This window comes from Phyllostomus discolor, chromosome X (genome assembly GCF_004126475.2).
Source record: "Phyllostomus discolor isolate MPI-MPIP mPhyDis1 chromosome X, mPhyDis1.pri.v3, whole genome shotgun sequence".
In the NCBI taxonomy this organism is placed as follows: Eukaryota; Metazoa; Chordata; class Mammalia; order Chiroptera; family Phyllostomidae; genus Phyllostomus; species Phyllostomus discolor.
The window spans coordinates 107,076,141-107,089,602 of NC_050198.1; the positions used below are offsets into that span (position 1 = coordinate 107,076,141).

Consider the following 13,462-nt stretch of genomic DNA (forward strand, 5'->3'; position numbering starts at 1 on the left):
AACAAAAGTATACTTCAAATTCCATGTGATTTAATGCTTAAATTATTTCACTGTCCAAATTTTAAAATATACTCTACAAAAGCCAGAAAACATACAATTTGAAGGAATGCGTAGTTGTGTTGAAGTTATTGTACTGCGGGTTGTCCTAATACATGGGCCAGGGGTACAAACACGTCATCAACTGAGGATTTATACTTTTTGCCAAGAGGTTACAATTGCTTTTCAAGTCAAGTTTCTATCTTATCACATGCTCCCTGACTCTTTTTGAGGGCAAAGCCACCTGCATCCCTACAGCCTCACAGAACCCTGCATTTGCATCATTTGACTATTTTGTGTTATCACTATCTCCCCTTAGCAATCCACACTTTCTACCATTACCTCTTGCTGCTAGTATGAAGTCAGCCACGTTCAAGGAAAGGAGCAAACTTTTAGAGTGACTGTCTTAGACAGACGCCTGGATGGGATAGAAATCAAAAAGGAGGGACAGGTGGAGGGGAACGGCAAGGGGGAGGAGGAGGAGACCACGACCTCCTCTTAGGATGGGGGCAGTGAAGGGGACAGCCGATGCCAGCCTTGAATCACAGCTAAGAAAAACAGCGCACTAGGAAGAAGGTGGGGAAGAAGATTCCAAAAAGCTCTTCTTACGCCCTGGTCCCCTGCCGTTGAGCGGGTTCCCGATCGACTTCCCCTCTGACATCATTCATTGGCTGAGCAAGTGTGATGGACAAACCGCAGCCCAATGATTGTGCAAGCCCAGCGGGTTTTCCCCGGCTCTGTCCACTTCCACTAGCCAAGGTGGTCTTAGCCCTGAGCTGACCACTTGCATTTCCGGAACCCTAGCTTTACTGATGAAAAAACCCTTGGCACCTGCTCCCCGTCCCCCAGGCTTAAACTGAAAAGGTAAAAGTATCAAGAAGCTGTCTTTCCAATGATCTTGTTACATCCACCCAGCTTGAATTCACCATTTGATTTGAGCCATGACCTTGTCCTAAAACCTAATCAAGAGATGGAATGGAAGAAAATATCCAATACTACGATCTACCTACAGGACATATCTTACTGTAGTGTGCTTCTGAATGACTTTTATTCTGTGTATTTCTGCTTCTGTTTTTGCAAATATTCTAGTAGTATTCGTCCCTTTAACATTAGAACATACAGAGCGTGAAAGGGCTGAAATAAATACTTGAGTAAGTGTTCTAAGATGCAATAAGGATGTTACAATCCATATAGAAGTTTCTGTGATGTCAGGCAAGCACAGTATGTACCTGCGTTGGGGACATCTGCAGCAGCGACCATATTGATTATAGTCTTCGTTTTGGCCCTGGCATATAAGTAAACCTGTCTCCATACCTCTTTTTGATGGATGCAAAAATCTCGGAAATAAAGCAAAGGCACTCTCAAAATTGCAATGGCTTAGCTAAAAGCAATCAGTTGCTTCCTGATACGTCAATCCTAACAAGCTAAATATCCAGACATTTGTAATTGGTCATGGGTTGTAATATTGTTACATTTTTTTAAAGATTTTATTTATTTATTTTTAGAGAGGGAAGGGAGGGAGAAAGAGAGAGAGAGAGAAACATCCATGTGTGGTTGCTGGGGGCCGTGGCCTGCAACCCAGGCATGTGCCCTGACTGGGAATTGAACCTGTGACACTTTGGTTCGCAGCCCGCGCTCAATCCACTGAGCTATGCCAGCCAGGGCTGTAATATTGTTACATTTATAGGCATCAGGGGCTATGACTAAACAAAACTAAAGGCAAAATACTAAACTACATATGGTGGGATTTGGAAAAACTATTGTTTTCCTCCTACCATGTTTCTTTCCTGTAGGGTCTTGAAGGAAAATATATGTGTGTGTGTGGGGGGGGGGGAATGGCAAATGTGAAATAAGATACGACTTGATTGATTGATTGATTGATTGATTGATTTTTGGTGCTTGTGCCTTTGTGCCCAGTGGAAAAGCCCTTTGGTGAACTGAGTTCATGGACCCTCCTTCTCACAATAACTTCAAGCCAAAATCTTAAGATGTAATTACCTTGTAACCAACTGCACTGTGCAAAAGAGGTGAGAAGATGATGTTTCCTATAAGAATAAATAGGCCACACTCGGGAGTGTGACCTCCTCCCCTGTCAAAGTGGACCATTTACCCATCCTGCTCTTGGAGGTGAAAGCAGCAGCTTATATAGAGCTCCTTTCTGGGCGAGGCACTCCTGCCTTCTGCCCTCCCCTTCCTTGCCCACCCCTCCCATCCTTCCTATTCTTTACCCACTTCCCCTCCCCTCCTCCCTCTTCCTCACTCCCCATTGCTTTCCTCCCCTCTCCCTTCCCTCCCTCCTCTCCCCTCCCATCCTTCTCCTTCCCACCCTCTTCTCATTCTTTCCCCCCATTTTCTTAGATGAGGAGTGAGGAAACTCACCTTACTCTCCCTCTCCCTCCAAAGAAGAGCTAAGATCCAGGGAAATATAGAAGAATGTTATCATAGTTATATATTTTTAAATTCCCCTTTCCTCAATATTTTCTACTTTTCCTATAATAAGGACTACTTTTTACAATTAGAAGAAAATGCTTGCTTTTTTGTACAACATGATACACTTTATTTAACATTTATTTATTTTAGGTTGCAATAGAAGTACATGAAAAAATATCAAATGATGTAAAGTGATCATTTTCAGTGAAAGGCCAAGTAAAACAGATTACAAAAAATCTGGTTAGTAACTTTACAATTTCACAAGAAAACTTTGTAAAATACTATGTCATATTAACACCTCAGTAGTAAACAATTACTTACTTCATTAGGATTAAATGTATAGATCACTGTCATACAAATAAAATCATAGTCATATCATATATGGTCTGGATGGGCATTCTTAAATGGATGCTAATATTTTCAAGCAGTCAAATTCCACAATGCACTGTTCTAGTTAATATAAAAACTGTATTTCTATAGCAAAGTAATGAAGGCACAGCTAGTGCAAGCAGATTTAAACCCTTAGTCTTCTAGGCTGGAAAAAAATAACACTTGCATTGGTACTTGAGGAACTTTGTTTTGTTCAGGCAAATATTTGTGTCAGTTCACAATTCTGACAGCTGTCACAGATACATTCTACTAGGAACATGACAACAGGATTTCACAAAAATCAAAACTTTGTAGCACCAAATGAACATGCTTTAAATAACTGACAGCAGTTTACAGGTTTTGAAGAATATTACACTTCAATAGGCTATATAGAATAAATTGATACTTAGACACTTTAACACAATTTTTTTAGACTACCAAGAAAGTACAAAAACACAAGACTGTAAGGAATAGTGATAATGAGGTTACAGGACAGGCTTTATTTCACAGCTCTGTAAACCTGCCTTACTTCTTGAACTTTTGAGATCTTGATCTTTCTTTCAGGCAGCCTCTTTATTTCCGGTATTTCCTGTTTCCATAATCTTTTCCTTTATTATAGGCACCCTTGACTTCTCCTGTATAGTAATAGACTGATTTCAGGATGACGTTATCGTGTAAAATTTGACCAATTTCAAAGTCCTCCTCAAGGATAGCATCTTCTCGTGGTTCCAGCTTTCCAATGTTAGGGATCTCAGGAGGGCTAAAGAAATGGAAGAATGATGCATTTGGAACCACCCTTGGCCGGATTTCAATGTCTCCCGCGGCAGTGGTGCGACTGTGCGTGGTCGTCACCGTCACATTCTTTCCTCTTCTCCAGTCTATCTTACAGCCTTTGCAATCGTGGATTTCCCATCCCCAAAAGAAGAAGGGATCATTGTGATCGGGCTTTGAGTTTATCATGTATGTCTTGGTCAGCACCTCATTCGTGAAGTAGGGATTGGGCCGAAAATAAAAATCAAATGTGTAACTTAGAGGCTGGCCAGGTTTCGAGAACTTCAGGGTAATATCTGACAAGAACTTCAGAATGGGCTCATCGTACTTCTGAATCGTGGGCCCCAGCTTGTCAACATTCTTTAACACAGTCAGCCAATAGTTAGGGATGCCCTTAGGGTCTTCCTTTTTGGGCTTTCCCTTTCTAGCTCTTTTGAGATTCAGCCTTTCTTTAGGCCTGACCTCGGGGACTCGCTTAGGAGCCTCTTTCGCTGCAGCCCTTGCCTTAGCGTCTGCTGCTTTCGGCTGTTCTGTACCGCCTGCGTTTGCCTGGGGGACTTCTTTAGGCTCTTCTTTCACTGCAGGCTTTGCCTCCAGAAGGTCTTTAGACTCTGCTTTTTCGTCAGCCTTTGCCTCCGGAATTTCTTTAGGAACCTCATTTCCTTCAGCCTTCACCTCGGGTTTTTGTTTAGGGTCTTCCTCACCCTCTAAGGCAGGCATCTCGCTAGGGCTGTCTTCCTGCACCTCCTCATCGCTGCTGAACATCTCATCCTGGGAATTCCATTCACATTCTTCTTTGGTGGGTTCATATTCTGCGTTTACGATTTGAAATCGCCGATCATAGAGAGGCTTATTGAGTTCAGCGTATTTTCTTTCGAGACCGTGAATTGCCTTTAAGAATAGCACGTCTACCTTGTCACACTCCGCTTGAATATTTCTGAGTGCCTGTACACGATTTCGAACTGCCCGAGGCAGCCGCTCCACGAAACTGGTCCCCGATGGAGCCCTCCGCGCCCTCCTAGAAGGTTCAGGTACCCTCTTCTTTCTATAGAAGCGGCGGCTGCTGCTGCACCCAGTGCTGCTGCTAGAGCTACTGCTGTCAGACTCTTCCCCGCGATCACTGGGCGAGCTAGCCATCACCTCTTCGGCAACCCCCTGGGCGGCAGGTCCTGAGACCACTTTAGGATCTGCTTCTGCCATTTTGCAAATCTGCAAAAACCTTTTAAGGTGGCAACTACCGCCGAGACCGCGCGCCCAGAGAAGGGCAGAAAAAAATGACTCACGGATACTTGGGTCGCCGAGGCTCGGGCTGAGGAGGTGGCGGCAGCGAAGGGAGCGGGAGTGCAAGGCTGCGCAGGCTGGGCAGCGGCGATCGCGAGAAGGTAGCAGGCGCGGAGGAGGCCTGGGCGACAGCAGTGACAGCAGCTGTCTCCCGGCTGAATGAGACCCCGAGATCTCCCCACAGTTTAGATCGCAAGCCCCCTCCCGGTTCACTCCTACGTCCCCTTCACTTAGTTCCCGGTGTGCCTTTAGTTCGCATCTCATTGGCTGCGCACGCTTTATTGACAGTCCCTAAGCCCAATGGATGACCAAACGCCACGCCCCCCCGCGGGCTAGGCCCACCTTCCCAGCCGGTCCTCGGTAGCTGACGCACCTAACCCTGGAAGACTTTTTTTCACGTCAAAATTGTATCTTTACAGTTTTATAATTTTAAAAAAAATGCTTAGATGAGAGGCAAGAAATACTAGCCACACTTCCTAAGAAGGGGAGAGAAGTGTCCTTCTCCCGTCCGCTCCTCCAGAATTCCTGTTGGGTTTGTCAGGGGCCTCTGACCAAAAAATCTTATTTCTAAAAAATTGGACGAAAATACTCCCAATGGCATCATTGGGTAGTGTGATTAAGTGTGATTTTCTTTAAATCTGTTTATGGGAGTATTCTATGGCCATGTATTTTACACTGAAAATAAAGGGGCAGTCGCTGATTGGCAAAGCGGGGAGGGGCTAGAAAGCCAGCATTCCACGCAGCAGTTTTGTCTGCGATGTTTGGCAAGCCCGCTTTGTATCCATCTACAAGGTTTGCGAACGCGTGTTGCCGTGAGTCAGTTTACACCATTTTTTACCATATGTCTTTTTAGGCTGGCATATAATATACTGTCCCCCAACCTTGCTTATGACTTGCCACGTAGCCTTGCTCAATGCTCACCGCAACCTAGTAGATGAAATAAAAGGATATTCAAACATTACGTAGTATTACTTAAAAGCAACTGTTTGTTCTGTACTTTTTCTGCAGCAGGTTTCAATTCCAGGAACGGCAGGATGGAAGGAGGCATCTCTCTCAGGTTGTACTTTGTCATCTGCAATTCTAGCCAAACAGCAGTACGATTTAGAAGCCCGTTAATGTATGAATAAACTTTGGCAAAAATGAAGTTTAAAAACAGGTATGTGCTATTTTTATTTACAGGATTCTTTTCTTCTACAGAACAACTCCCTTGGTACAATCCAAAAGACCAGTGTTCACTTTTCATTGAAAGGTAAGGAACATATTTTAGCCCATTTCTATGAATGACAAGAATTACCTATGTCTTTATGAATAAAAATTCACAGGATATCATCTTTTAAAAAACTAATTGGAAGATATTTTGTTATTTCTATGGAAACAGAAATATCCACAGAGGTGATTTGATATACTAATGTAGAAAACGTAATTAATCACATTCACTATCTAAACCTGATCACAGAATACAAGTAGTAAATCAAAATGTGGTTAATTATTTATTTCAAATGAGTAAAAACATTAAAGTTAGATTAACGTTCATGTTACTTTTTATTATAGGATTTGTGCTTTGTCATTGAGTCACATGTAAGTTAGGAAATGCTTTTATTTTATATTTTGTAAATGAATTTACTTGTATTGTTTACTTCTGATTCTCAAAGTACATAAATATTTTAAAGAAAAAATACAAATATAGAAAATTCCAGACATAGTAAAAATACAGTTTTAGCAACCAAATGCTAACCATTGTTACCATTTTGATGCATTTCCTTCCAGAAATTTCTTTGGACATATACACACCTGCCTATTTAGACCTGTGTGGCGTCACATTATATTTTGTAATCTACTCACTTATCAATTAATTTAGGCTATGTTTTCATGGTAAATGATCAACATCTTATTTTAAAATAGATTCATATTCTATGAAAATATTTGCCTGAATTTATTTGACCAGATTCCTATTATAAGTCAGATATTTCTCACACCATCTCTCCACTAACATACACAATTTTTTTCTGTTATAGAAAATATTAACTCTGCATACCTACTGTACACACTTGTGACAATTAGTCATAGAATGAATTTCTCGAAATGGGAATACTAGAGTAAATTGTATGCTCTTTTTTTTCTATGGTATGCATTTTCAAACTTCTCTCCACAAAAGTTACCTCAATTTACAGTCCCACTGAGAATGCATAAGAGTTCATTTATTTAGTCATTCAGCTATGATATCTTTGTACAGGCCACGTGCCAGGCACGTACGGTAGAGGATGGCGCTATAATGGTGAATAAAATGTACTGAGTGTGTATCCCCTCATTTCATACTTTTACTCAAAACACATACTATGGAAACAATTATTTAAATCAGTGAAGTTATGCCATAAATATTAATCTGCAACTTATATGCATTTAGATAAATGAGATATATTTTTTAAATGAACGCTTATATTTTCTAGTACTGTAATGGTTTAAAATATGTGTTAAATTTTGTAACATCAGAAACTTGTAAGCAATGACTTGGGGATCCAGATTTTTAAAATACATATACATATACATTTTTTGCAGCCAGATAATTTTCTTAGTACCATTTCTTTGATACTCTTTCTGTTTTACACTTATTTGAAATCATATGTCTATCACATTAACAGAATCGCTTAGTTTTGTTTCTGAATTTTCCTTTCTGATCAGTTGACTATAATTCTTTCTGGAAACAAGTAATGAGGCAGTTTTTTAAATAACTTTATATTTTGTCAGAATTATATACATTGAAAAAGGTCATATAGTACATTGAAATGCAAATAAGAAGTTAAAAGTAACTCAGAATACACAGAGAGGTGATCACTATTCACATTTTTAACAAACATCTCCACATTAACTTTTATTATTATGTATATGTATTTCCTAGATTAGTGATAAGATTTAATGTCTTTCCATATGTTTATTGTCCATTTGAAAATTGCCTGTTCGTATCCTTTGCTTGTTTTTTTTACACTGAATTACAAAAGAAATTAATTATTGGTAAAATCCTAAAGATAAAATAATTTTGGCCTGACTTGAGGTAATCGTGACGCTTTTAGAAAATACCTTTTTCTGACTAAATGATATTGAGCAACTATGACTCACCTACAGCTTTCATTCTAAAATGACCCACTTGGAGGTTCGTGTAGATGCTTTTCAAGGATTAGCACTTAATCATGTAAACTGATACAGAAACGTTTGGAATAGAATGGAAAATAAAAAGGAGAAAAAAAACTTGTAAAAAGCTCACCCAAAGATAATACATTCATAAACTATTCACATTTTCAATTTGGAAGTATTTTTTTTCCCCACAAGCCATAGACTCCAGTTTACTTCTTTAACCACAACAGGCTACTTTTTTAAAAGATTACAATTTACATTCAACATTACTTTGTATTAGTTTCAGGTGGTGTACAACGTAGTGGTCAAACATTTGCATAACTTTTTAAAAAAATAATTTTAAAATAAGCAGAGCTTATTCTCGTAGTATTATTTATTTATGAATTATTGCATTATTTATTTGTATTCTTTGTCTTATTATTGTTGCTATTATTATTTTGTATCCTTAGTTATGACTTATCTTCTAGGTAATGATGGCTGGTAACTTAATCTACTTTTGCCCACTCCTGTATGCATCCCTATGTTCATTCCAAGCTCTGGAAAGGGCCCAAGTGCCCATCGGTAGATGAGTGGGTAAAAGCTGTGGAGCATTTACACAATGGAATGCTACTTGGCCACACAAGTCCACTTTTAATGTGTATGCACTACCTTAAGAATCTAGTAACACTTCTTTTTGTAGCTTTTTTAAGGCTACTAGTTAATTTTATAATGGCAGGTACCTAAAGGAAAATATGGATTTTCTTCATATAATGAATTGAATTTATACATAACACAATATATTTTCTACCATGAATATTATTATAAGAATCAGTTTGAGCATAGACAATATGATTATTTGTATAAGGCTATCTATAAATTACTAGCATAATCATATTGCGTCTTCCATTATTTCATGATATTTGGGGGGTTAAATGTTCATACTTCTACATGAGATGATACTCAACACATAACCTATTAAATGTTCCACTCAGGCTGAACATGAGCCGTTGACATCGTATACCTTCTCTGTTATGAACAGATACATAATCCTACCTACTGCCGCTGCCACGCAAAAACATATGTAACACCCAGTGACAAGTACTACGGCAATGTCTTTTGTTGTCCATATTTCAGAAGCCAATTATTGCAAGTTCATTTACATTTGCACTTATTTGTATGTGGTTCTCTTTGTTTGTTTACCTAAACAGGTTCTATCTGATTAAACAAGTTAATTCTTTTTAAAAACAGTTTCATTGAGGTATAATTATTACAACTGGATATAAAATGTACAGTCTGATGAGTTTTGATTAATCTACACACCTTTGAAGTCATCACCACCGTCAAGATGAAAATTTTCATCACACTTAGGAGTTTCTTTGTAATCCTTCCACTTGGCCCTAGGCAACAACGGATCTAATCTCTGTTTATACAGATTAGTTTACATTTTTCTAGAATGTTGTATAAATGGAATCGTACAATATATCCCTCTTTTCGCTTGTCTTCTTTCACTTAGTGTAATTATTTTCAGATGCACCCGTGTTGTATGCGTGGAGGGTCATTTTCCTATTTTGTCACTGAGTAGTTACCCATTACCACAGTTTGTTGATGTGCACTGTGTTTCAGGTTGTGGGCTACTGTGAATAAAGCTTCTATGTTCATGTGTGTGTAAGTCTTTGTCTGAACGCATGCTTTCATTTCACTAAAAGGAATACTTAGGAGTGGAATGAGTGGACCATATAGTACGTGCATGTATGTTTGTAACAAATGCCCTGTTGTCCAAAGTGGTTGTACACTTTTGCATTTCCACCAGAAGTGTCAACACTTGCCATGGTCAGTCTTTTTAAATGTTGCCATTCTAATGGGTAGGTCATAGCATCTCATTATGGTTTCACTGTACATCTTCCTAATGACTAACGATGGTGAACATCTTTCTGGGGACCAGCCTACCATCCACATACCTTCTTTAGTGAAGTGTCTATTCGCATTCTGCTCATGTTTCTATCAGGTTGTTGTCTTACTATTTAGAGAATAGTTCATATATTCTGGATACAAGTCTTTTATCAAGTGTAAGTTCTGCAAATATTTTCTCCCAATCCATGGATTTTTTTTCATTCTTTCAACAGTGCTGCTCATAGTTTTTCAAAGAGCAGAAGTTTGCAATTTTGATGAAGTAAAATTTATCATGTTTTTCTTTTATGGATTATGCTTTTGGTATCAGCTCTAAGAAATCACTTCCCTAGCCAATTGTCACAAACATATTCTATTTTTGGATATTTAATCGTTTCAGCATCATTTGTTGAAAAGACTATAATTTGTCTACTGAATTACCTTTATACCTTCATCAAAAATTAGCTGTCCACATGTGTGCAGATGTATGTCGGACTCTTATTCTGTTCCACTTCTTTTCATCACCTAATAGCTAAGAGTTTTTTAGCTATGTCTGGGAGGGAATAGGAACCAAATTGTGGAATAACGGAGTTTTATTACAGTGGAGACAGTTATAGCAGATGCGTCTGCATCCTCAGCCTTTCACTTCTGCTCTCAGATATCTAAGAGAAAGGATGAGAAACAGCAGTAATGCCCTGGAAAACAAATCAAAACAAGACACACAGATGCTCTTTTATGTTTTGAACTTTCCATTGTGTACCTACAGCCCAGCCACAGGAATGGCGGCTAGCATGATTCGGGAATACAAATAATGCCTGTGTTTTCCTCACCTCTGACAAGAGAGACCGGTTGGCAAAACAGTAAATAGGGAGTATTTGTAAGCTGGTAATGAATTATTGTCTAAAAAAAGAATAGTAATCAAATGGTTATGATTTCACACTGTTTTCAAAGCGAGATCATGTCATTCCATACTCATTTCTAAAATAAAGATACACACAAATGAATAAAATATGGTATATGGCTATAAAATTGGATTTTTAAACTAAGCTATTTGTGAATTACATTCCTGACACTACCACCGTAACCGTATGGGGTTTGAAGGGGCAGTTACAACAATTGAAAAGGAAAATCAATTACTAACTTTGATATCTGTTTTAATGCTAGTTTTAAACTTAAAAATAGCACGCATTTTTTAAAATGTAAATTCACATTACAGAGAAACACTTTTATAGGGGCCCTCAAGCCTCTTCTGTGCATAGTACTCACTTGAAGAATTCTCACACTACAACTCAAATAAAGGAAACCTTTTTTATTACAAGTTTGGAAGTGTTTAATTCTACTAAAAGGGATGACAAATTTGAAGGATTTGAATGGTGAATGCCCACGCATATATATGTAGCAATAACTATTTCTAAGTTTTGTATTATATTTTGAAAATATGAGCCCTGGCTGGCATAGCTCAGTGGATTGACCGCAGGCTGCGAACCAAAGCGTCGCAGGTTCGATTCCCAGTCAGGGTACATGCCTGGGTTGCAGGCCACGGCTCCCAGCAACCGCACATTGATGTTTCTCTCTCCCTCTCTTTCTCCCTCCCTTCCCTCTCTAAAAATAAATTTTAAAAATCTTTAAAAAAAAGAAAGAAAATATGGAACAGGCCCAAATTGACCTTTCCTATACTTTTCATACATAATACCCAAATATATTTAATTCATTTGATCAAGTACACCCTCTGAGAAAAAATGAGTTTTATGCAACAAATACATATTCAGAGGTGATGGTCATTTTTGTATCAAACAACATACACACAACTCAGAAAACCCTTTCTTGAATTTAAAAGAGGAGCATTCCCATAATAATCAAGTCTAAGCATTTGACTTCCTTCATGAGAACTGAAGACCCAAGTGCTTTTAATCAAGTTCTGGAGACAGAATTGCTAGGCTTGAGTCCTGGTCTTTCCTGACTAGCTATATTAGATATTAAGCAGGTTACCTCAGTTTTATTATATGTTGTTCCTTTCTAAAATGGGGCTAATAATGGCACACAGAACTGAAATTCAATATTGTTTGCTATTTTTTATAATATGATTATATATCGAGATGGCATATAAAGAAACTTTTTTTAAAAGATTTTATTTATTTATTTTTAGAGATAAGGTAAAGGAAGGAGAAAGATAGGGAGAGAAACATCCATGCGTGGCTGCTTCTCACATGGCCCCCTACTGGGGACCTGGCCCACAACCCAGGCATGTGCCCTGACTGGGAATTGAACTGGTGACCCTTTGGTTTGCAGGCTGGCACTCAACCCACTGAGCCACACCAGCCAGGGCAAGAAACTTATATAGTCTCAAGCCACTTGGCATTTCTTTCTGATGATACTGTTACTTCTATTTTGGAAGCAGCAAAGGAATCCGCAAATTCTTTCCAGTTCAAATATGCACAAGGGTGGACATTTCTTAGATGCTGGCAACTCCTTCCTATTAATAATAAAGTTAGGTCCTGAGAGTTCTAAGGTCAAACAGCCACTCATTCTGCTTCGCATTATCTGTCTACAGAGTATCTTCTGTTATTTCAAAGGAAAAAAATCAACACAATGTTAAATAAAATTCCAAAGCAATTTTTACAGCACACGTATATCCTTTCTGTCTTGAGAGCTTTGAAACTTCCTAACATTGTAAAGTATACAACCTTTATTACCTAAACCTTAAATTTATTGTATCTCATGTATATTTTTATATCATTTACTTTTATTCCATTATGAAGATTGAGAGTATAAAATTTGCACACAATGATGTACATATCTCTTATATAATAAAACCATTCAAAGTGTGTTAAGTAATGAATTTTATTCTCAATATGAACAACACATTTTTTTAACTTTTCATTTTAATTAAGTTTACAGTATTATGCATTGTACCTACCTAATACTTAATACCCACCTAATACCTTAGATCTTCCTGTTCTGTTGCTTAGAGTAATCATCTCAAGCCTAACGACAGCTGTGTGAAAATACTGTCCTTGGAGGCGGATGGGACAAACTGGGGAAACTGAGACCTTTCCCTATTGATAGACATTCTAGGTATTTCCAGACTTTATCACTACAAACAATTCTGCAGTCAACACACTTTTACTTATAGTATTACATATTCAAAAGGTCATTTTTACAAATTTTTATGCTTTTATCTTAAGGGCAGATTAAGGAGTAAATAAAGATTGTGGAGGTCCTATAATAATGGATAATTATCCTAGGCATTATGTAATAAGTGTTTGTAGTCGTCAGTGAATAATAATAGCTAACCTCATTTATCACACAATGTCTCAGACACTGGACCAAGTACTTTACTTTTACTATTTCATCTTAATGAACCTATTCAGGTTATGGTATCATCCTCATACCATGATATCCTCTGCTAAGGCTAAGTGAGTAAATTGCCCAAGGTCACAAAGTCTATAATCAGAAGAGCCCAGATGTGAAACCAGATGGTTCGATTCCAGATGTTTAGTTCTCACTGTTCTACTATACCACGTTCAATGAACAAAAGTGACAGGCATGGCCACTCCTCCATTTCTGTGTAATATCAATA

General features: G+C 38.2%; 1 protein-coding gene across 1 annotated transcript; it reads right to left on the minus strand.

The window, feature by feature from the left end:
• Positions 1-2,956: 2,956 nt before the first annotated feature.
• On the minus strand, positions 2,957-5,153 carry NAP1L3 (nucleosome assembly protein 1 like 3). The gene has a single exon (XM_028522989.2). It carries the CDS (start codon positions 5,149-5,151, stop codon positions 3,409-3,411), a length of 1,743 nt encoding a protein of 580 aa, XP_028378790.2. The 5' UTR covers positions 5,152-5,153; the 3' UTR covers positions 2,957-3,408.
• Between the last annotated feature and the right edge of the window lie 8,309 nt (positions 5,154-13,462).